At 37.0% G+C, this 26,345-nt stretch overlaps 1 protein-coding gene across 4 annotated transcripts in view; it reads right to left on the minus strand.

The window, feature by feature from the left end:
• The window catches only part of LOC105231142 (uncharacterized), a 61,574-nt gene extending 35,921 nt beyond the window's left edge, over positions 1-25,653 (minus strand). The window contains exons 1-4 of one of the 4 annotated variants that reach the window (XM_011212270.4): positions 25,538-25,653; positions 23,480-24,739; positions 2,919-3,041; positions 2,497-2,660 (exon numbers count right to left, since the gene is read on the minus strand). In XM_011212270.4, the coding sequence (XP_011210572.2) occupies positions 2,497-2,660; positions 2,919-3,041; positions 23,480-23,636 (444 nt within the window). In that variant the 5' untranslated portion in view covers positions 23,637-24,739; positions 25,538-25,653. Of the gene's footprint in view, positions 1-2,496; positions 2,661-2,918; positions 3,042-23,479 lie in introns of all 4 variants that reach the window. The other 3 variants (XM_029552401.2, XM_019992096.3, XM_011212271.4) reach the window with 3 other exon arrangements.
• Between the last annotated feature and the right edge of the window lie 692 nt (positions 25,654-26,345).

The following is a 26,345-nucleotide window of genomic DNA, read 5'->3' on the forward strand; positions in this document are numbered from 1 at the left end:
TTCTGAACGAAAATTTGTGTACGTGGAAGAAAATTATTGAAGAAATGTGTAGACTTTTAGGTTTACTAGACATGAGTTGATCCGAAATGGATATAATTCGTTACTTACTACTATAGGACATAAAGACTTTTCATACCCGAAATTGCAGACAAACCTAAGCATGTCGATAGTCACACTTATCGAGGAATGCTTTACTGACCTTCTCATCGCTCATGTTAAGCAGTATCTTGTAGAGTTTTTACCTACTCTGTTAGACTATGATAGTCCGAACTTATAAATTTGACCATTTTCCAAACATCAAATCGAAAACACGCGCCTTATCGGCTCACAAATACTATTTTCTGTAATAATTTGTCACTAGCGCCATCTAGCGGATTAAGACTTCACAGATAACGGGTGATTTTTTTGAGGTTAGGATTTTCATGCATTAGTATTTGACAGATCACGTGGGATTTCAGACATGGTGTCAAAGAGAAAGATGCTCAGTATGCTTTGACATTTCATCATGAATAGACTTACTAACGAGCAACGCTTGCAAATCATTGAATTTTATTACCAAAATCAGTGTCCGGTTCGAAATGTGTTTATCGACAAATTTTGTTCAGCGATGAGGCTCATTTCTGGTTGAATGGCTACGTAAATAAGCAAAATTGCCGCATTTGGGGTGAAGAGCAACCAGAAGCCGTTCAAGAACTGCCCATGCATCCCGAAAAATGCACTGTTTGGTGTGGTTTGTACGCTGGTGGAATCATTGGACCGTATTTTTTCAAAGATGCTGTTGGACGCAACGTTACGGTGAATGGCGATCGCTATCGTTCGATGCTAACAAACTTTTTGTTGCCAAAAATGGAAGAACTGAACTTGGTTGACATGTGGTTTCAACAAGATGGCGCTACATGCCACACAGCTCGCGATTCTATGGCCATTTTGAGGGAAAACTTCGGACAACAATTCATCTCAAGAAATGGACCCGTAAGTTGGCCACCAAGATCATGCGATTTAACGCCTTTAGACTATTTTTTGTGGGGCTACGTCAAGTCTAAAGTCTACAGAAATAAGCCAGCAACTATTCCAGCTTTGGAAGACAACATTTCCGAAGAAATTCGGGCTATTCCGGCCGAAATGCTCGAAAAAGTTGCCCAAAATTGGACTTTCCGAATGGACCACCTAAGACGCAGCCGCGGTCAACATTTAAATGAAATTATCTTCAAAAAGTAAATGTCATGAACCAATCTAACGTTTCAAATAAAGAACCGATGAGATTTTGCAAATTTTATGCGTTTTTTTTTTTTAAAAAGTTATCAAGCTCTTAAAAAATCACCCTTTATAATTTGTGAACTCCACAAAGGTGTCCTAAAACCAAAAGTAAAATCTGTTATATAATTTCAGTTCTGCCCAAAACAGATTGTTACTTAAAATTAACTGGTTTTGAGCCTCCACTCGTATCAGTTATCAATCTATCAAAGCCTTCTCTTTGCCCGAGAGCAGTTCCTCGAAGTTATGGCTTGCAGCAGTTATTCGCTCCCAAAAAATTAACATACAAACGGACTTTGCAAAAATCTTGTTAATTCTCTCTTCACAGTGACAACTTCTGGAGATTTTTCCGAAAGTATAAAATCTTAAACATCATTGGTTTTGAGGGTCGACAAGAGCGTTTTAAAAATATTGAATCGATAATCGACCCAAAATTAGCATTTTCTCTAATAATTTGACGCTGGCGCCATCTAGCGCGCTCAGACTATACAGGAATATCTTCTGGAAACCATAAAGCTTTCCGAAAACCGGCAGTAAAATCGATACTGTCATTTCCCTTCTGTCTAAAACAGAAACTTACTAAGAATTAAGTGAAGAAGTAGATCTATAATAGACCCACAACTAGTATTTTCTGTAACTTGACTCTAGCGCCATCTAGCGAGCTAAGGCGACAGTAGAATCGGTATTGCAATTTCCCTTCTGTCTAAAGCAAAAGTATGTCTTCCCGGCAACAAATCATCGACTTCAACGTTTCCAGCAGTTATGCTCTCCCTGAACTCTCCCTAAAAACAATGTGCAAACGAACTCTGCAAAAATCATGTTAACTCTCTTGACAGTGGCAACTTCTGTAGGTTTTTGCCCGAAAGTAACCAAAAAACTTTAACATCACTGGTTTTGAGCGCCAGCATCCGCCGGCAGCCGTACAATGCAGCAGCCAGTTTTTAGTCCACCAAGGAAAATGAAATACCAAAGGCAATCAACCGAAAAGGAGTGGGAAAAGCGAGCAGGAAAAGACAAAGGGCTGATGTTGTAGTGGCATTACAATGCGGCTCACACACGAATGTACATATGTATGTATACCACAGGTATGCAGTATGCGCTGGAAGCACTTTGTACCTACAAAGCGTGCAAGTTGGTAAAACAATGAAATTAACGGTACATAGCAGGTTGAATACTTTTGTGTGATTGTTGAATGAAGCTGGAGATGGATGAGTAAATATTCAAGTGTGCTGTGCAACTCACCTCTATATCGCCGGTATCAGGATGGCGCATAACAAACGCCGATGGCACAATACCTGGAATCTCCTGTTGCGGTATAAACAAGAGCGAGTGATGGAAAAGTGCATTCAGCAGCAAACTCATTATGACGACCGGTTTGTACTTGCCAAATTTATCGACAAGGAAACCTGCAGAAACCAAAGAGAGAGAGAGAGAGGAGTGTAAAGAAAATGAAGAGTGAAAATTTTAATACATTTAATTAAGATAGTAATTAAATCAAATATCGTACAATTTGCGAGCAATGCAGGTCAGTCAATTACTGCGAGTAAAAGTAAATGGATTTTAATGAAATTGTCTGTGTTCATGTTGCAATGCAATACACTTTGCACTTTGCCTTCATGGCTTGGGTGTGCCGCATCTAGCAACGGGCTGGCTGTTTAACATACCTGTAATTGGCGGACTGAGGAAAGTGGTGAACGGCAATGCCAGATAGATGATGGCAATCTCCTCCACTGTTAGACCGATCGATTGCATGTGTATGGTCAAGTAGGGCAGTAGCGATGATGTTGCTGCAAATATTCGTATAATAAAATTTAGTACAAGGAAGTAAGAAAATTTATTGTAAAACAACAAAATATTATTGCATAAAGTAGCTATCAAGCAAAAGCTGGAAAGCTTTCATTAAAAAGTTTTATAATAGCGTTGCCATCTATGCAAAAACGCAAAACTAAACAAAGTTCTTAAAAATATTTGTGGTTATGTTACCTTGCAAGAAATCGATCAGCTCCAGAATTATAAGTCAAAATGATCATCTTAAAAGCGAAAAGTGCTCTGGGAATATTCCCACTATCCCAGAGTATTTGAAAGTGTGAACACCCAAACAAACAAAAAGATAGTGTTGATATATTTCCACCTCGGTTAAACCCCCCATAACTAGAGAGAGGCTAGCCTTACTGAAGACTAAGAGCTCACCGAAGCTCTTAAGATCGATCTTGCACCAAACGGATCTAGCAACAACGCATAAACCGTTGACAGCCCAGCGCTTGCCAAGTTCCTACCAAGCCCAGCTATCTAGTAGTAGAATACACGAGAAGAGGAAACAAATACCCGTTCCCATTCCACTACTAGTGAGGCAAGGATACCCTTCCTTGCCAGCTCATCAGTTTTGCTGTTGTCTGCGCCTTCGCTGTGGCCTGACACCTATACTAGTCTTATTACAAAGTGGATCGTGTCATTGATAACGAGGTTGCGCATTGCTTAACCAGTCCAGAACGCATGGTTAATCGCCGGTCTGCTATCAGATTGTATAGTCACTTGTCTGAAAGAGGTTGCATTCCGAAGTAGTAAATATAACATTATCTTAATGGCAACAACCTCGGCTTGAAGCACACTACAAGAGCAAGGAAGTCTAAAACTGCAGTTTATAGAGGCTTCCTGACAATATATCCCTCCACCAACCTTTCCCCCACGCTTAGTTCCATCCGTAAAGAATGCCCCCTCTGCTCCAATGGCTTCCACCCACCAATAACTCCCTTGGAGGTATGTGGGCAGAGAAAAAGCCGCCGGAGTTTGGTTTGGCGACTCCATGGTCCAGAAGATCTGGCATAAAATATTCAGACATGTGTTTATTTAGAAACCCGGCTTTACTGAGTCTGATAGCAACTTTTGCGGCATACACCTTTTAGCGCTATTTATATAGTACTTATCCATAAATAACGCTAAATATCTTTAAGCCCAATGGTAAGAATGGACGTTAGAGGACCGCAAATGTTGATTAAAGCCGCTGGTTCAACGTTCTCGAGATTTCATGTAAGCTTCTTCTTCTTTACTGATTCAGACACCGCTACGCGGTTTCTTTTTTTCGCAATTTGGCCCCAGTTCGAGATTTTAAGTCCACCGGGTCCTTATCCACCTAATCTCTTCAAGTGAGTGAACCTTCCTCTTCCTCGGCTTACCTCGGCGGATACTGCGTCGAACTCTGAAAGAATATTTTCATCCATTCGGACGACAAGACCTAGCCAGCTTAGCCGCTGTCTCTTAATTCACAGAACTGTGGCCATGTCAGTGTATATTAATCGTACAGCTCTTGGTTTCATCGAATGCGATGGATGCCAATGCGCAAAGGACCATAAATTTTTCGCAGAATTTTTCTCTCGAAAACTCGCAACGTCGACTCATCGGTTGTTGTCATCGTCCAAGCCTCTGCACCATATAGCAGGACGGGAATTATGAGTGACTTATAGAGTTTGGTTTTTGTCTGTCGAGAGAGGACTTTACTTCTCAGTTGCCTACTCAGTCCGAAGTAGCACTTGTTGGCAAGAGTTATTCTGCGTTGGATTTCGTTGTTGTTGGTGTTAATACTGGTTCCAAGATAGACGAAATTATCTACGACTTCGAAGTTATTACTGTCAAAAGTGCCGGGGGAGCCAAGTCGTGAGTACGACGACTGTTTGTTTGATGACGGGAGATATTTCGTCTTGCCCTCGTTCACTACCAGACCAAGACCCATTTGCTTCGCTTGATATCGGCGATTCTGAGAAATGTTAGCTTCTTGCGAGGAAGAGCACATACGCAAAATGTCAGAACGATTTAATCAAACTGAGAGACATAGCTAAATCGATTCAGCTCATCCTTGCAATTAATTTCAAGAGGTATATAGGTTAAACAATGATATCTAAAATTTTATATACTTAGCTTGTCTGGCCGTGAAATGTCTACAAAGCGACCTATTGAAAAAAATTTAATTCTGCGCCTAGAGACAGAAAAATTATGAAAGCGTCAAATTTATTTGCTAAATTTAGTTATCAACACTGAATAGTTTTTATTCTAACGCGCAAATAATATATTAACAAGTAAGGAAGGGCTAAGTTCGGGTGTCACCGAACATTTTATACTCTCGCATGATAAAGTGATAATCGAGATTTCATTATCCGTCATTTACATATTTTTTTTATTTTGGTTCCTAATGTATATATTGTATTATACAGAGAAGGCATCAGATGGAATTCAAAATAGCGTTATATTGGAAGAAGGCGTGGTTGTGAACCGATTTCACCCATATTTCATACATGTCATCAGGGTGCTAAGAAAATATTATATACCGAATTTCATTGAAATCGGTTGAGTAGTTCCTGAGATATGGTTTTTGGTCCATAAGGGGGCGACGCCATGCCCATTTTCAATTTTTAAAAATAGGCTGGGTGCAGCTTCCTTTTGCCATTTCTTCCGTAAAATTTTGTGTTTCTGACGTTTTTTGTTAGTCGGTTAACGCACTTTTAGTGATTTTCAACATAACCTTTGTATGGGAGGTGGGCGTGGTTATTATCCGATTTCTTCCATTTTTAAACTGTATATGGAAATGCCGGAAGGAAACGACTCTATAGAGTTTGGTTGACATAGCTATAGTAGTTTCCGAGATATGTACAAAAAACTTAATAGGGGGCGGGGCCACGCCCACTTTTCCAAAAAAGTTACTTCCAAATATGCTCCTCCCTAATGTGATCCTTTGTGCCAAATTTCACTTTAATATCTTTATTTATGGCTTAGTTATGACACTTTATAGGTTTTCGGTTTCCGCCATTTTGTGGGCGTGGCAGTGGGCCGATTTTGCCCATCTTCGAACTTAACCTTCTTATGGAGCCAAGAAATACGTGTACCAAGTTTCATCATGATATCTCAATTTAGCAACTTTGTTGCGAGAGTATAAAAATTTTATAAAATGAAAAAGCATGCACAATGAACCAAAGGCCAGGGCCATACTTAAATTCAATCATATTGTTTAAATTTTTTGCTACAAATCGTAAAACAATTATCCGACAAATTTTTTCTATTAATTTAATACATAAAAATTCTCTGAATATCCACTAAGAAATAATTGAAAATTGCATTACACAGTTTATTGTGAACATCAGCATATAATAACTATAACAACATACGCCTGCATGTATGCACACAAATGTACATACATAAAAAAATGAATCCAACAAATTTGTGCATAAAATTTCATATTTTTTTTTGTAGTAAACAGATTTTTAATACAGAAATTTTTGACAGGAAACCAACGCGTACGTGTTAATAAAATATTCATGATGTAAACAAAGCGCTGCTCTAAACCATAACTCACTTAAATATGTATGAAATATTAGTATATTTGCGCAAAATTATTCTAGCAAAGTATTTTCTATATTTTTAGCCGTCCGTCAACACGGCAGGCGCTTCAAACGCAGCCAAATCGCCGCAGGCCACATTTATATTGCAAAAATCACTGCCGGAAAACTCACACAACAACAACAACACAAAACAAATGCGAAAAAAGTCAAACAGGCTTCAATAAAATCGGCAGAGTAAACAAATGAAAGCCATTTACGGTAAGGTAAAAAAAAAAAATATTTACCAAATTTATGCTGATCTTTAGTAAGGAATTAAAAAAAATTTTGCTTTTGTAATATTTTTTTTTGTATATAACATACAAAACAGACAGCATACTTTAAATGTGCGCTCCCAATGCTTAAATCGCCTGTATTTATTGTAGCACTTTAATTATTTAACACAATAAAGCCCAACTGCAAACAGTAAGCCAATTAAATTCAGTTGCAGGCGAGTAACATACGCATACATACGCATACATACGCATACATACGCATACACACAAAAGCGCATGCACCCAATAGAAATACTGCTATAGAAATACACATATGAAATATGTGGCAAAAAGCGCTGATTCTCAGATCCTTTGGTCCCATATATTTGTACATGCCAGCGCCAATATTGTGGCATTTCGTTGGCAATCACGGAAGTCTCGTATAATCAATGAGCTGCTTTTTAGCGCAACACCACGTAAACACCGTCATACATACATATATGAATATATTATATATATAAGGGTATACTTGTATATTATACTTATATTGTATGTTTCGCATGTAACATTTATTGTCATTTTTTATGCCACTTATGCTTGGCAATTGTTTACGCACAGCATTAAGCAAAGTGAGTAAAAAGTATTTCATGCAATTATTTGCACAAAAAGTCACAGGCAGACAACAACAAAAAGTGCAACACAAAAAAGGCGAGTAATTAAATCCTTCTCTACTTTGCGCGGCGACGAGTTTTTGTGTCCATATTTAAAAGTAACAACAAAAAATAATAACAAAGAAGTAAGGAAGGGTTAAATTCGGGTGTAATCGAAAATGGCAAAGATCAAAGCCTGAGAAACAGCTTCATTTCGCAACATTTTTTTCAATAGTTGTAATCGAAAAATAAAAATTCTTTCGTCCAAGTCTTTAAGAATTGTATCTCAAGGAGCTGTGTAAAATTTCATGAAGACAATAAAAAAATCGATTTTTGCAACCCGTAAACCCATGGAACCCCTTAAGGCAAGATGATACTGTGTTATTTGAGTTTTCATAGTATTTCTTTAAAAAAAAAACAATAATTGTTGAGGAAATTTATATATAACATCATTCAAATGGCCTCCATGACTTGCGCCCATAAACAATTACCGCTTTCCATTGACAGAAGCAGTATTACCAGCTTAATTGCGAGAGAAGTACGAACCAATGATTCCACCAGACCAAAAACCGCACCAAACTGTCGATTTAGGTGAATGTAATGGTTGTTAATGAATAATTTGCAGATTTTCTTCGCACCATAATCGACAATTTTGTTTATTTACCGCATTACTCATATGCAAGTGAGTCGCAGAGGAGGAAATGATTTAAGGGGGTATTCTAGTCTAGAAATCAAATTTTGGGCAGTTTTTTGAATTTTATTTAAAAAAAAAAAAAAAATATTTTTACCATCCATTTTTTATGGTGTTTTTATTGATATCTTAAGAATACAGAAGAAAAAATTTACAAAAAAATATTAAAAATTAAAATAATTATAGGAAGGGGGGGGGGGAGAGACAGGTGTAAAAAAATGGCGCATCCTGGTGACATTGATCCTGACTCTCTGGTGCTCTGAAAAAAAAAATCAAAAGAAATTCTTAATCAGTAAGGATGCTGTTATAGTCTCTACCTCAAGGAACACGATTTTTTTTTTTTTAATGGCGACTGCCTGAAAATAAATATCATTTTTTACGCATTTTTTTTGAAATTCCTGAACAAGTAAGAACTTGAGATAATGCCGGTACCGTGTGGAAAAAAGTAGTTTCGATAAAAACGCGTTTAAAAAAGTGAGTCTACCTACTGCGTCACTAAAGTAACTGTAGCTCTTAAAATAATTTTAATTTTTAAAAATCCTTTGGAGGATATGTTCTTAAGGGTCTAAACTTTAAATACATGAAAAAAAATCGAATTTTTCAAAATCCTAGAGTAGAACACCCCATTAAAAAAAATCGTTATCGTTTTGAAGTTGTTCCAATATAAAGCAATGTAAAGTAAAACTGAAATTCGAAAATATTTATATTAGGTATTTGGGGACTAAGGGAGCTCACAGACTAAATTTAGTTGAAATTGTTCTAACAGTTCCTGAGATATAGATTTTTACCTAAAGGTGACCACGTTCCTCGTCAATTTTTACATCCAATCTTATAAAGCCCTTGTAAAATTGTGGGGCGTTTATTCAGTGACTTATCGTTTATTCATATGACTAATTTTTCAAGAAAATCGTTGCAGGATTATGAATGAGCTTCGTGATTAACTGATTTTACTCATTTTTTCAGTATATGAAGAAGTTCTAAAAAAGACTTTTTGTCAACAAAGTTGGTTGACTTAACCTAAGCGGTTAGGAAAATATATACAATGTCTGTCGCAAAAGAAACAGAACTTTTTAAATCTAACTGTTTCTGGTGGCGCCACCTATTGGTGGGTATATGAAATAAAAAGTTTGATCTCTTGTTGCCATTTCGTAAAAATTTTAAGACCATTGGATAACTACAATCGATGTTATCGATCAAAAAGTGACAGCAGCTTTTGGTCATCGGTCGTAAAATGCATTTTAAAAACGAGCAAATATTAAATTTTCTTTTAAACTTGGGAAAACGTTTACTGAAACATTTCAAATGATGAAAAAAGTGTATGGTGATCACAACCTATCCCGTAGTAATGTGCATGAGTGATTTAAGCGATTCCAAGAAGGTCGTGAGGACCTCTGTGACGATCAGAAGCCACCGAAAAAAAGTCGTCTTCAGAAGTCAAAAATAAAGACAATTCTGATTTGTTTTTACGTTTCCGAGGGTATTGTACACCGAGAGTTCGTCCCACCTGGCCAAACGATTAATGCTGTGTTTTACCTTGGTGTTATGAAGCGTCTTTTGTCATGCATTCGTCGTGCTCGACCTCAATACCCTGAGGCTGGGTCCTTGCGCCTGTTGCACTATAATGCGCCGTGTCATCGGTCGACGCTTGTCACTGATTTTTTGACAAAAAACTCCATATTAACCATTAATTACTTGCCCTACTCACCTGATCTGGCACCCTGTGATTTTTACCTATTTGGAAAACTTCATTTGCCTATAAAAGGACACTGGTTTCAGGACATTTCAGCTATCCAAAAGGCGACAATCGATATTCTCAAGAGCATTCTGAAAAATGACCTTAAACACTCATTTGAAAGGCTAATTGACCGGGCTAAGCGCTTTATCGAAGCACAAGCAAACTACTTTGAATAACAAAATATAATTCTTAAAAAATATTAATTTTTTGTTGTTTTTTTTAACAGTCCTGTTTCTTTTGCGACAGACCTTGTGCATACATTAAGTCATTTAGAAAGCGGGGCCTGGCCTACTTTTAATAAAAAGATTCCTCTGGCTAATGCGATCACCTGCACTCTATTACGGTTCTGTTCTTAAGTAGTAACTTAGTCATGGCGCTTTATAGGTTTTCGTTTCGTGACTTTTGTGGACGTGGCAATAGTCCGATTACGCCCATTTGCAATTTCAACCTTTCTTGGTATTTTCGGAATTTCAGATCGAAAAACTGAACATCTATTTTTTTATATACAGACAAAAATATTATATCCTATAGGAACTATACCCGAAAAGGATATATGGTTATATCATTGCTAGTCATATATATACATATATACTTGTCGAGTTTCCAACATTTCTTTCTTCATGTTACCCCATGACAAGCTCACCATGTTGTGCTGAGGGTATAAAACTGTTTATATGCGTCTGTTTCTTTTTGTCGACAAATGTGTATTAATTTGTATAAACTTTTATTTTTTTCTTTTTACGTTTGTGTTTTTTTTACTATTGGTCACCACTGTCGCCGTGTACAGTCGATATGCAACGTTGTTTACTTTAAGTATAACTCACTTTTATATGGCTGGAGCATAATTTTTTAACTTGTTTATCAATGTGACAGTTTTTACTTCACATGTCTACGGCGTACTCGTCATTGAACAGATTTTTGGGCGGAATTGCATTACATTATGTTGGACAAGAGCGAGGATTACTTTGAAGGGAACGAAATCAATTTTGATCACAGTATTATATCGATGTAAATAATTTTACCACAATCAGTGCATATATTTATAAACGAACTCTCTTTTGACGACTGGTGTGCGGGCTGTACTCGTATGTTCATACATGTTTGAGGTGGAGTAGTATGAGATTCCGTTTATGGTAATTTCTCTCAGACACCCATGCATTAAATTAACAACGCAAAGGCGGTGAACAAAATGAAATAATTAAGAAAAACATAACCTGCGCAAATTTACATACATACATACGTGCATATTATGTTGCCAGTGGCTACACATAAAAAAGACAAAAACCACACAAATGGCGTGTTGCAACATAACCACAAGCGTTTGGCGCAAATTGCATACTCGAGACTGCAGGAAAAATAATAATTATGCTTATGAGCATCCACTTCAGTTCTCCAGTGGAAATATAACTGAGGCAACTTAAAAAATTTCAAAACTGTTATCTTAATCAGTTTTAACAAGAAGTCTTCACCGCTCAGGCAAACTCAACTACATATGTGTGTACACGACCTCTGGCGACCATGCACGTTTTAGCACTGAACTTATATTTATTTTGAGATTTTCACTTTCAAAAAACAGCCTCAACTAAATAAAAAGCTTTACCACCTTATTTACGAGGGTGAGTGCAACAACAAATCGGCGGTTAGCAAGGTTCACACATTTTATCGCACTGTGCGTTATCTAAAGCTGCATTTACGAGTATTTAGTCTAATTACTGCTTGATGGCCAAAAATGAACGTACAAGTATAAGCACAGGCGAATAAACCAATTAAAGGCAGAAACAATAGCCAATGTCATGCCTACTTGTCACTGATTTCGTCAATATAACAACAACAGACAAAAAGCGTTGAAGTTGACTGTTAGCTGTTATCTTTATATATATAAATCTTCTGACCGTGTGTTTGCATTTGAACTGCTCCTAAACGGATGGACCGATTTTGATGAAATTTTGTGTGTATGTTCAAGGAGAATCGAGAATGGTTTAGATTTACAATTTGGTCCACTGGAAAATGTTTTTCAAATTATTTTTTCATTTTTAATCAATTGTTAATTTTGGAATGTTTGACCGATAGATGGCGCTTCCATCGCAGTATCCAATATTCAAACCTTAAAATCTATGGGTAGCTATAACATTTTTTTCAAACCTGCTAACTATTGGAGGGGGTATTTTGACAGGCAATTTAAAATTGCAAAAGGTCTGGCATAAAAAAATAGCGGCATAACTGAAATGTTGATAAAAAATTTGAGATATACAGAAATCTTTTCAAAGCATTGCACAGAGCAATACAATATTTAAACGGGAACGATGAATAAATATGTATATGTGTACAATTTCAAACTTCCTGAAAAATAATAAAATTGCTAAATATTGGCTCATTTATCATTCGATGAATAATATACCACGGGGATCCCAAAAGACTGATGACATAACCTTGCCAGCCGATTTTTTTGTCTTTCCACGCTTGAGAACCGTTTCTTAATATGCAGTCCACCGGGCTGATAATCGATTGGATTCGATTGATTTCACTGATGCACAGCCCAAATTCAAAAGTATTTTTACCCCAAAAACCAATTCTTTCTTAACGCATGAAATGCTTTTTGATTCATTTTTGTTGCTTCATCAAAAATGCGATTATTCCTTAACTAATACTTATAATCTATCTAATAGAAATCATACAGATGGTATTAGTAGTACTACCTATGTATCAGCCACAGTAAAACGTAGGCGGGTCCTCTAGTATTTATATATATATTCCCATAGAATAATATTTTATATGCTGTTAAGCCCGTAAGCCCGCATGACGCAGGGCGCCACCGACATTATGCCTTAAGCGTTTTTTAGACAATGCATATAAATCATTCCCCGCTGACCTCCGGATTTTTGGGCCAGTTCGGTTATTTATTCAAACATATTGTAGTATATCTTAAAATATTCCACTCTCAGCTAAACAAACTTGTGTTTTGACACTAGCCAGCTCACTAAAGCAGTCTTTAAAACCATATGTTCCTACCTCGCACAATGTACATATACAGTATTGTGCAAAATGTATGACAGCTTTCATACAAAACCATACTTTTTTAATATAAGTCTTTTTAAACTCTGAGTAAATAAGTCTTATAATGATTTATTCTTATCTCTATTAAGTTAAATTTTTGAATAAGAAAAATAAATTCGTCTTTGCAACTGTTTCACTACATATGTATGTAATTAGTCAGTATTTACAGTAACTTAAAATATTCAACTCAGACGAAAAAAAGTGGAATTTAATCGCGAACATTTTCGCGCGATTATTTATAACAAATTTTGATGAACTTAGCAATTGTGGTGATGCAGTTCCATCAATCACCATCGTTTACCGATAGATGGTGTATTCAATCGAGAAATTACCTGATTCGAAAACGAATTTCGTCACTCTAAAACGAATTTCGTCCAAAATCACATTTTACCTCAGAAAACAGGTAACGAACGACATTGCAAGGTCGTCATGTGGCCTATCGAGAGATTTAGACAATTGAAGGCATTACTGGGAAATAAGTAAGAAAAATTTATTCACATTGGATCCCTTATAATTTGTCAATCCGTAATAAATCCAAACAAATAATGGTTGATCCGAGTAGAGGTACTTTTTTCAATAGCCTTTTTTTTGACAGATCACACGTGTGTCATGTCAAGCTGTTTCGAGTCAAATTTTGTTCAGTGATAATGTTCATTTCTGGCTCAATGGTTAAGTAAACAAACCAAATTGCCGCATTTAGGACGAAGAGTAACCTGAAGAGATTCAAGAGCTGTCATTTCATCCAGAGAAATCCGTTGTAACCATCGGTACATATTTCTTCAGAAATGACGCTGGTGACAACGTAACCGTCAATGACGCAACAATAACCAACTATTTGATACCTGAAATGGAAGTTCGTGATCTCGGCGAGATTTGGTTTCAACAACACGGCGCTCCTCTCTACACATCACATCAATCAATGGATTTAATGAGAGAGCATTTCGATGAGCAGATACATAGGCTGCTATATATATTTCTGGACTAGGCAACATTAAGTGTTGCCAGGTGCAATCTGACATATCCATTGGAAAGTTTGACATTTTTAGCATAACATCACTCAGAACGTTTTGTCATTTAATCGTGAATTGTTTTATTTACAGGGAATTAAAAAATTCATCTCGGCCAAAAAATGGAATTAACTCGTGAACGTTTTCGTGCGATCATTTTTCACAACTTTCGACGTGGATTATCACCACAAGAGTGCATCGATGAACTAAAATCTTTGTATGCCTATGAAGCACCATCCTATAGCATTGTGAAAAACTGGCACAACGAATTCAATCGTGGTCGACGCTCGCTCAAAGACGAATTCCGTGAAGGTCGTCCAAAAACATCGATGCCGTACGTGAACTAATAATGAGAGACCGTCATGTAACATACCTTCAGACAGAGGCATGCCTATGCATTTCTCCCACCAGCATACATTCGATATTGCATGAACACCTGGCCGTAAAAAAGGTTTATGCTCGTTGGATCCCGCACAATTTGACAATCGCTCAAAAAAAGGCTCGTCTGGATTGGTGTAAAGAAATGCTGAAAAAATACGATCGCGGTGCTTCAAAAGACGTTTATAAGATCGTCACAGGTGACGAATCATGGATCCATGCGTATGAGCCCGAAACAAAACAGCAATCGACCGTGTGGGTCTTCCAAGACGAGCCAAATCCAACGAAAAAAAAAAACATTTTCTTTGATAAATATGCCTATTTTCATTATTAGGCCAGAAATATATATAGCAGCCCTCGTACTTGTAACTTCACATTTTGAACCGGACGATTGACAACCAAGAAATTATGATATCACAACGTTAGACCCTTACCTGTGGGGACATGTAAAGTCTAAACTCTATGCGGACAATCCCGCTTTATTTCAGGCTGGAGCAAAACATCACGCGTGTTGTTCGCCAGTTACCAAACGAAATGCTTGAACAAATCATTGAAAATTGGACGCAACGGATGGACTATCTGAGATGTAGCGGCCAACATTTGAAATAGATAATATTCAAAAAATAAATGCCAAAAAACGTTCTTTCGAATAATAATAAACATTCCTCATTAAATTGTAAGTTTCTTTGTTTTTTCTTTAAAAAAGTAGGGAACCTCAAAATGGATCACCCTTTATAGCATTTTATAGCTTAGTTTTTGCCCGCAATTGTATATAGTAAATACATATAAAAGATAATTCGCAGAAAAACTAAAGCAAATATTTGACAACTCTCAAAATGTTTATAGCTAGTTGAAGGATTGTTTTGAAACGGTAGCTTTTATGACAGCTAATGACGCATAAAAACTTAAATCCGTAAAACTTAAATAAAACATACAGCCGTATAACAACTTTCATATTTTTAAGCGAAAACTGTTATCTTTCAAAATTACAATTAACGAGATAACTTTGAGTTTAACAGTAGGGCCGCGGACATAAAATTAAAATTGCAATATATTTGAGACTTTGTGTCACTTTTCCGCTCGCGTGGTCTACAATGATAAAACTATATAAAATGCGACAATAATATATACCGTTAAACAGGTAAAATAATAGATATGTATATATATAATAAAAAAAATTATTGTTATTTGTTCTCATTCAGAATTACATAGCAAAAATGAAACATTTTAATTAATAAGTATAACTTTGTAGATAATCAGCGCAAACAATGCAAATTAAGTTATGATAAACATATGACTGCATGTCGTCCATTAAAGCGCCATCACGTGCCCCCTCTCATATGATAACATATTCTTTGCAAAATAAATATAATTTCATTTATTTAATAAACAACGTTGAAAATACAATATTGTTAACCCTGAATGAGAGAGTTGAGTGATAAACGTGCAGGAGATTAATTTTATTTTAGGCAAAATCCAACAACTGTTTAAATGTCGCATTAAATCTAGTAAAACAAACAAAATATTGGCAACACTGTGCAAATTACCCCAAAAAATATGTAAATAAACGATTTTTACTAATATCGATAACTACGAGGGCTGTCCGATAAATAACCGACCTAACCATGATGCACGCGACTTTTTCAAAAATTTTTTTTTTTATTTTTCTACATAGTCTCCTTGTAACTCCACACACTTCTCCCAGCGATGCTCCCATCTCTGCAACCCTTCCAAATAGTACTTGACGTCTTTGTCTGCAAAATACGAGTTCACGAAAGAGATTGCCTCCTCATTTGACGAAAATCTCTGGCCGCCGAGCGCAGTTTTAAGTTGAGGAAACAAAAAAAAGTCGCTTGGTGCTAGATCCGGTGAATAAGGTGGATGGTCAAGCAGTTCGAACCGCAATTCGTGGATTTTCGCCATGGCGACTGTTGAGGTGTGAGATGGTGCGTTGTCTTGGTGGAACAAAACTTTCTTTTTTGGCAAATGTGCACAATTTGAAGTAGAAACTTTTTTTTGAGGTCGGTTATTTATCGGACAGCCCTCGTATATGTAGAGTTCTTCCTCAAATCCGTAGCTCAGTGCTTGTATTCTCCATTTGAATCATGTTTTTCTTTTATGTAGAAGATAACTGTTTTTAAACCGCTGAGATTTGGAGACTGTTTTCACACGCATATGTATGTATGTAGTGGAGCTAGGTACACTTGTACTTACTCTGTTCTCACTATCTTATTTTCTTTCTAATAATCCAAAAAATATGCGTGTGAACTTCTGCACTTGTATACCATGAAATAGCGAGTACATATGTACTTAGATTAGAATATTACTAATTATTATAAAGGGTGATTTTTTAAGAGCTTGATAACTTTTTAAAAAAAAAAAACGCATAAAATTTGCAAAATCTCATCGGTTCTTTATTTGAAACGTTAGATTGGTTCATGACATTTACTTTTTGAAGATAATTTCATTTAAATGTTGACCGCGGCTGCGTCTTAGGTGGTCCATTCGGAAAGTCCAATTTTGGGCAACTTTTTCGAGCATTTCGGCCGGAATAGCCCGAATTTCTTCGGAAATGTTGTCTTCCAAAGCTGGAATAGTTGCTGGCTTATTTCTGTAGACTTTAGACTTGATATAGCCCCACAAAAAATAGTCTAAAGGCGTTAAATCGCATGATCTTGGTGGCCAACTTACGGGTCCATTTATTGAGATGAATTGTTGTCCGAAGTTTTCCCTCAAAATGGCCATAGAATCGCGAGCTGTGTGGCATGTAGCGCCATCTTGTTAAAACCACATGTCAACCAAGTTCAGTTCTTCCATTTTTGGCAACAAAAAGTTTGTTAGCATCGAACGATAGCGATCGCCATTCACCGTAACGTTGCGTCCAACAGCATCTTTGAAAAAATACGGTCCAATGATTCCACCAGCGTACAAACCACACCAAACAGTGCATTTTTCGGGATGCATGGGCAGTTCTTGAACGGCTTCTGGTTGCTCTTCACCCCAAATGCGGCAATTTTGCTTATTTACGTAGCCATTCAACCAGAAATGAGCCTCATCGCTGAACAAAATTTGTCGGACGTAAAGCGCGAAACACATTTCGAACCGAACACTGATTTTGGTAATAAAATTCAATGATTTGCAAGCGTTGCTCGTTAGTAAGTCTATTCATGATGAAATGTCAAAGCATACTGAGCATCTTTCTCTTTGACACCATGTCTGAAATCCCACGTGATCTGTCAAATACTAATGCATGAAAATCCTAACCTCAAAAAAATCACCCGTTACTAAACTCGTATATATACACTAGAGTGGGTAAAAAACAAATATTTTCGCTTGTTATTTACTCAGAAAAAATTGTTCTTAGACACCTCTAAGCAAGGCTCTTCTAGTATGAGCTCTTAATTGTACCGGGAAAGTCCTCGCCTTGCAGTTTTCTATTTTTTTTTTTTCTTATTAATAGTTACACAAATTCATATACAAAAAATTATATTTTACGATTTGATTTTTTTATGAACCTTTTCGTTTAAGAGACATAACCGCTGTTATTGGATCACTGTAGGATATAGCTGCCATGCAAACTGAGCGATCAAAATCAATTGTTTGTATGGAAAACTTTTTTAGTTGACAAGATATCTTCACCATATTTGGCACAGTTAATTATCCAAGCCATCGCCATGATTTCCGGAGAAATCCTTCAGATTGGATCTCTATAGCACATAGCTGCTTTACAAACTGACCGATCAAAATCAAGTCATTATATTTTTTGTTTGACAAAATAACTTCATGAAATTTGGCATAAATAATTGTAATAATACATCGCTTTAACCTCCTTAGAAATTGCTCGAATCGTAGCACTATAGCTTATAGCTGTCATACAAACTGACCGATTAAAATCAAGTCCGAGTGTGGAAAACTTTTTTAGTTGACAAGATATATCTACGAAATTCGGCACTGATTATTATCCAAAGCAACATAACAGGTCGGATCACTATAGCTTATATCTTTCATACAAAATTACCAATCAAAGTCAAGTTAAAGAATTTATAATAGCCTTTTGTGCTATAACAAATGCAACAGTGAAGAATACTATAGCTTCGCTGCAGCCTAAATTAACGTTTTTTTTATTTTTCATTAAAATTATTACCAATTAATTACTTTTTGAATTAAATTTCTATATACAAAAAATATCCACTTTCCACATCTCCGCACAAAACTTCATCGCGCACTCATACGCCATGTCACACAGCTATGACGAAACCGAGTATGTACATATGTACTGCGAAACGTACGAAATGCTCGTCAATGGCATTGCTGCTTGAATTAATATATATCGTTCGTAAATCTAACATTGAAAAAATCGTTTAATCTAGACGTTAGCACTTGTATTAAATTAACTAGAATTTAGAAGCTTGTGTGTGTGCATATATACAATATGGCTGTATGTATTAGCACATGCACATATGTGTGTGTATATATAAACATAGCGAATGTAAAAACAAAGCAGCCAATTAAACGTAGTCACTTTTTCACTTGGTTGCCATTTCTTCTGACTCTGGAAAGGCAAGACAGAAGCGCATAACACAGAGTTATTTATGTGTGTCTTTATTCACTTGTAAGTGTGGTATGTGTATATCAATTACATGGCAATATATGTACATCCATACGTACTTCATTAGGTGAACAGAGTTTCTATAAAAAATATATTTGGTTGTCGAAAAACTCTTTTCGTATTTTGTTAATCAATATATAACGTTGCAGTCGTATATCTATATATATATATACATATATGTTTATGAAAAATCCCCTGGAAGCGCTTTTCTTTTTATCGAATTTGTATAGTATATGTGTATCTTTGCAGAGCTCACAACTACCTTCACCCATACAATTGCAAAAATAGAGCAAGTATTCACCACCTTCCTAACTCAATGCCAAGACATATTCCTTTGACATATGTGGCATCCCCACACTGATTGAGCTGCTGTTTGATGTCGATTTCTGCATTTACTCGCCATTTCTCACTCGCTACTCGGTGACTAGTTTCACTTACTATTTCTCATATGGCTTTTGAGCCTCGGAAATTATCAATTAGTTACATGACACAATGCTTATATACAAACAAATTTATCTAGTTGTAGTATTCAGAAAAAAATCAAATATATTTAAGGGAATTTGCTTTAAAAAAAAGTAAAGACATATAAAAATATAGCACAGCAGGCAGTAATTAAGGCAATCGGTAGCAGTGAATATATAAAAATATAAATTTCTAAGCTGCCTAGATACTAAAAATTAGGCCCAACCGGGTTAGATGAGGCTATAAAAAAGAAAAGTTTGTGCACCGCTGCAAATAAAGTCGCAAATTTCGCTTATTTCAACGAATTTGAAATAATTTTAAAAAATTTTATAAACAAATTTGAGTGCAAGTGAGTGTTAAAGCAACGCCATTGGAGAGTTATGTATGTGACTTATAAGGAGACCAAGTAACTGTTGTACACAAATATATACAAATAGTCACTTAAACACACACGCGTGATATTTCTGCTCTAGCCATATGTGAATTAGGTATAAATGTACCTAATGCCAGTCACTTGTGACGGTCAATGACAATGCTTACTTGTTTGTTTTACTTCATGATTTTATTTTTTTTTTTTTGTTTTTCTATTTTGCTTTTCGGCTTTGCGTTCCATTTTTCTGGATTTCTTAATTTTACAAAACAAAAGCTTACACGCTTACAAACTGCTCACGCGTGTGTGTGTGTATGCATTGCTGTGAAGTTAGTTTGTATTTCTTTCAGTCTCAGCGGCAGCAGCATAATCCACTTGATTATATTAAAGAAATGTGCATTTTTTATGTTTTCTCACTTTTGTGTGAGGGTTATGCGACCAAATTCACTTAGTGCAAACGCCACTTATTAGAATATGTGCTCGCATTAAGCTCTGTGTTGTTATGTTATACAAATTAGCTTATGTAAATATTCGTATCTGATATCTAGCGGTACATCCGTGCGCAGCAAATCTAGTAATTGTTGTTAGTGTCAATGTCACAATTTAATAAATATTAATTAACAAATTAACTTTAATCACAATTAAGCTCAGCGCTTAACTGGCATTAACTGATTGCAGTGAGTCAGCTGCTTAAGTATAAAATGTTCCTCTTCTCGATTGTGTGGCATTAGATGAAGGAAACACGGTGTTATTCAAAGCAGATATAAGAAAAAAATGTGAACCGTACCGCAGCGGGAATACCCTACACAAACAAGAAGAAGTTTTCATACAAGAACTTAATTTTGATCGTTCAGTTTGTATTGCAGCTTTATGCGTTGCCTTGAAAAATAATTTATGCCAAATTTCGTGAAGATTTCTCGTCAAATGGAAAAGTTTTCCATACAATTTTTGATTCCGATCGTTCAGTTTGTATAACAACTATACGCTATTGTTGTCTTATTTTAACAATTTCTTCTGAGATTGTAGGTGCATTTTGAATAATAATTCGTACCAAGTTTCGTGAAGATATCTTGTCAAATAAAAAAGTTTTCCATACAAGAACTTGATTTTTATCGCACAGTTTGTATGGCAGTTACATATATGCTAAACCCGCCCCGATGTCAGTAGCAATGATGACAAATAAACAACTGTTTCGAAAGGAAATGGCATGTGACACATTTCTAATCGATATCTCGAAAACAGACAAACAGATAAAGATGACTAAATCCAGTCAGGTCATCAACAATCGTGGAAAACTTAATAAACCCAGTTCAGGGGAAATTGTATGCAATCGGAAATTTGAGTTAAGATCGTCATCTCTCTCCATTTTTTATTAGAACACGAGATTTCCTCTCATCTAATCGCTGCTTTCTGAAGGTTATACATCTCCAAGGTCTACCTATCACCAGAACGCTGGCATCCCATTTTCGTGCAAAGAGCTCATGGTAATATTTCCCCCTATTCATGGGAGACTTGCAACTTTTAGAGGATAATTTTTAAGTTAATATGTATAAAACGGATTCATAACCTTGTCTAGGTTTTGCTATTTATTAGTGTGTGCAAAACCTCCGCGCTTAGCGATTTGGTTCACGTGATTTTGGGTCCAATATTCGCTCGATATAATCACCAATCATCACGCTTGGTAATTCGAGCAACCATGGATCGGTTCTGCACCACATTTACTCTATTGGATAATGCACAATGAGTCCATCCGCCAAAACGCGCAACTATTGGAGCTATATCCATCTTCTTTATAGAAGATTTTGTAGAAGAATCTGCGTTTGCGGGCGTACAAAATTCAACTCGTGTAAGAATTAACGCCGAGTGCCCATCAAGCGCGTTGCACGTTCGCTGAATGAGCCCAAATGGGATCAGAGGGCTCCCTAAGTCATTGTTCAAACGTCGTCGCATGTCCAAAAAGTCACTGTTTAAAGTACTTTGTGAGCAGATGTAATTATTGGTCCATATACAAAAATCAAGCCGTCCATGGTTACAAAAATACGGCGGTACATGCCATATAGCGAACAAAACGTTAATTTTGTTGAAAGAAACTTTTGTTGAACGCATTATCTCGCGTCGCGACCTTGTGGCGTGGTCTCCAAGATCGTGGACTATTTTTTGTAAAATTATATTGTTTATGGAGATAAGCCCGAGGCGAATGACACTTTGAAAAGGAACATTCAGCGCATCATTATAGATATATGGTTACAATTTCGACTGCAATTTATTCAATCCAGCCGCTCCATCGAGCGTTCTGTGGGAAAGATTAAATTCCACCATCAACAAAATAATTGGACCTTATCAGTGTGGCTGTAGGCTTGGAAAATCAACAACTGTCTAGATATTCACTATGCGGCAAATCTTGGAAAAAACTCCTGAAAATAGGATCGGCACGCCACATCTTCGTCGATTTAAAAGCTACTTTTACCAAGACCTCCTTCAGGATCGGAAAGGACCTCTCCGAGCCTTTCGATACCAAACAAGGCTTCAGACAAGGCTCTTTCTTATCGTGCGAATTATTCAGTCTACTGCTGGAGAAAATAAATCCAGCCGCAGAACTAAATAGAGAAGGTACAATAATCTATAAGAGTGTACAGCTGCTGGCGTATGCCGATTATATGATTTCATTGGCCTCAACATCCACACCGTTAGTTCTGTTTTCTGCAAACTTGACAAGAAAGCGAAGTAATTAGGTCTGGTAGTGAACGAGGGCAATATGAAATATCTCCTATCATCAAACAAACAGTCGTCGCACTCGAGACTTGGCTCCCCCGTCACTGTTCACAGTCATAAATTCGAAGTCGTAGATAATTTCGTCTTTTTTTGAACCAGCATTAACACCAACAATAACGTCTGTCTCGAAATCCAACGCAGAATAACTCTTGCTACCCGGTGCATCTTCGGATTGGGAAGTAAAGTCCTCCCTCGACGAACAAAAGGAAATTCTACTATCCTATCCTATCCTATTATATGGTGCAGAAGCATGGACGATAACATCATTTGATGAGTCGGCCTTAGGAGTGTTCGAGAGAAATGTTTTACGGAAGTTTTGCCCCTTTTCACATTGGCACCGCCGAGCACAACAGTCGATGGAACGACGAGCTGTACAAGAAATATGACGAGAATGCCATAATTCAGCGAATTAAGAGACAGCAGCTGCGCTGGCTAGGTCATGTCCATGTCCTCGGAATTGAAGAAAACACAGATGAAGCAGTGAAGGAAGAGGACCTCCACTTCGTTGGAAATACCAGGTGGAGAAAGACCTGGCGATTTTTGGAATCTCCGATTGCTGCCAAACAGCGCAAGAATCTCTGGCGCGCTGTTGTATACTCGGCTATAACCGCTTATGCGGTGTGTACACCAATAAAGAAGAGGATGCCGCGAAGGCCACATTCCCGAAATCATTTTTAAAACATATCATTGGAACTGTTTAAGAAATTATTTTCTAAAGACCAATTATGAAGGCGTGAAGAGACCTGTGGACTAACGATCATTTGAAATGTCACTGATATTTATATGCTAATATTCGTGGAGCTACGAATAACAAAGCAGCAATTCGTGCCAAATTTGCATAGTTATTAACCACAACTCTATATACAAATATACATACATATAAGATTATAAAGCGTGTAGAAATCATAATAATACTCACCGCCATACATGACGAACAACGTTATCTTCAACATTATCAAATTCGGATTTATGCCATTGCGTCGACAGAATTCGCCAAATTTCGACGGTTTCACCTTCTCCACCGGCACCATGTCAATGGTCTCGGTAGCAGTCTCCTCACCACCTATTATTGCCATTTTGAGTGCTATGCGTACACGCTGCCGTTGGCAATATCACAATTGCAAGTTTTACTATTTCTGGTAAAATGGTTAGACCTTAGTGAGGCGCCAACGCTGCACCTTTGCTTGTTGATGCTTACGCGACGCGCTGGGTTGTGAGGCGCGCGCAGCTTCTACACTGCACTACTGCTTGTCTACACTACTTCACCACTTGGCGGTGGGTGCAGTAAATTATGGCGCTGAATGTTTGTGCGCCGCCACCGAAATGTAAACACCGTAAATATAACAAACTCCAAATGCGTAGTGCTGCAGCCTGGCGCTGGCGCTGACGACACTGGTTGGAGGTTGGAGGATGTGGTATACAGTTGGATGGGGGCTGCAAGCTAGTTGAATGTTGGGTGCGTTGGAGAGAGTGGGCTAGTTTTGGATAGTTAGGACGTTGTGAGGTGTTGGCGCGTTGTGGAGCTTGAGCGCGTTGTGTAGAGTGGGCGCCTTGACGATGTGCCGCGTTTGGGTTGGCGTTATCGTCACGTATGTGTATTTTAGTTGCCACACTATAGCTTTACGCGCCCGTGTGCGTGTTTTATGTCGTTTTTATGAAATATATGCACAAAACGGAGTTTGATTTCGCAGTTGTATCGAGTTAAACACGCGCTTTTGCGTCTATACGTCGACTACAGCACTGTGATTTCAGCGCCACACACATACAGAGACGCAGTTTTTGTATGAAGGTAGCTCAAAGACATACGTTAGGCCGCCCAAGCGACCGACTGACTAGTGTTTTGTGCACAAGTGTTCAACAAAATTGTTTCTACTGCAGTGCAATAGTATATGTGTGGCATGTATGTATGTTTTTCTTTGTATGTATGTATATGCTATATATGCTATGTGCGACACAACGACTCCACACAGTCGCTAATACGTTGATTTAGGTGTACACTATTTGTATGTGCATCAGTGCTTCTAAAGCTCCATATATGTATATGTATGTGTGTGTGTATTTTCCAGCACAAGTATGATGTATGCTATGAAACACTTGAAATTAAACGTCCGTTCGTCTTGATTAAATTCAATTTAAGCAGATAATCAGCGATTTATTTCAATTCCATTCACAAAACAGACTAACAACAACAAAAAAATAAGAAATAAAAAATAAAATCACTCAACGAAAAAGTAAAGTCCGCGTCTAAGCGGCCACTTTCTGCCGTCACACTGCTGCGCTATTGCGCTTTGCTTTGCTCACACGTTTCTTTCACTAGATTTTCGTACGTTGTTGTTGAGGAAAAAAAAAATTTTGTGCAATGGTGTTAGTGTGTGCGTGTGTGTATAGTATAGTGGGTGGGTTTGTGTGCGCTCCTGAGCTTTTAAGCTGTAAGCTGCGCTTTCAATTTACGTGCGCTTTTAATCCAATAAATGTTCAGCAAATGGTCGCGGACAACGTTGTTGGCATTGAAAAAGTGAGCTGCTGCTCGGCGAGTAGTTATGATTAATTGATTTTTAATTCGTAAATTGTCGTTTTCTCTAATTTAAACACTTTTTCTCTAATTTAAACACGGCTCGGTTATATATATTTTTCACTTTTCGGCTACAAAAAGTCCTTTTTTAATTTTCTTTGATTTTTAGTATACTATATACTATATATAGTTAGCTACTTAGCACTGAAAATCTTGCACAATTTTAAAATTCGCTTTCTAGCTTATTAACAGTTATTTGCAGCGTTCGTTTCACATTTTTTACTTAAGCAGCACAAAACGATTTCATTTAATATTTTATGCAATAAATTTGCTAAAGTCTTAATTAATTTTTTGTTATATTTTCATATTTATTACACAATTTATTGCTTTACACTGCACTTTAAGTAGCTTTTTTCTGTTTTCTCTTTTTTTATATTTTTTTATTATTTAATTTTTTCAATTCACCCGCTGCCTTGCAATGCCACTTTAGAACGTTGTCTGCCGCCTGCCACACTCGCTGCGTATGTCCGAACAAAGACTAAATTCGTTTTATCACTCAGACTAAAGTTTTATAAACAGATCTTATACTTTTCATCATCACACTGCTCGACTTTTGCTCACTGTCAACGCGCCGAATCATCTTTCATATTTCCTTACGATCTTTGCTGGCTGCGTCGTTCAACTATCATCGCCTACACATTCTTTCGCTCGTTACTATTTATGCTCGTTTCCACAATTAACTGTGCTTATGCATCTTAGTACATGTACCCTAGGATAGTGTTACTCGTACTAGCTAGTACTGCTGATCATCACACTGCTTTTTTTTGGTGGAAAAATCGGATTTTGTGTATGAGATTTTGCGATAAGTCATTTAGTGGGTGATTTTTGCTTACCTAGTAGAATGACAAGGAGATAAAGATAGGAGATAATGGAAGCGCTGATAAAATCGCACACAAAACACACGCTAGTTCCGATTATGATAAGGCATGTTTGTCGAGATGCAACAACAACTGAATACAGCAGCGTATGCACAGTGGAGTGGCGACAGCGCAAATAGGTTTTCAGGGAAATAGCTGAAGACAGTGAATTTTGCTTTTTTTACAACTGTCTATCTTACTGTTTATCTTACTGAATTTGAAGGTCTAAGGGCAGTATTTCAACTTTAACGGAACAATTAAAGCATATACTTTATTTAAGGGGTTATGCATTGTGACAAAAAAGCACCTGGAAATTATAATTAAATTCCCGGGTAAATTATATTTAAAAAAAATAT

Source organism: Bactrocera dorsalis, chromosome 1 (genome assembly GCF_023373825.1).
Source record: "Bactrocera dorsalis isolate Fly_Bdor chromosome 1, ASM2337382v1, whole genome shotgun sequence".
Lineage (NCBI taxonomy): Eukaryota > Metazoa > Arthropoda > Insecta > Diptera > Tephritidae > Bactrocera > Bactrocera dorsalis.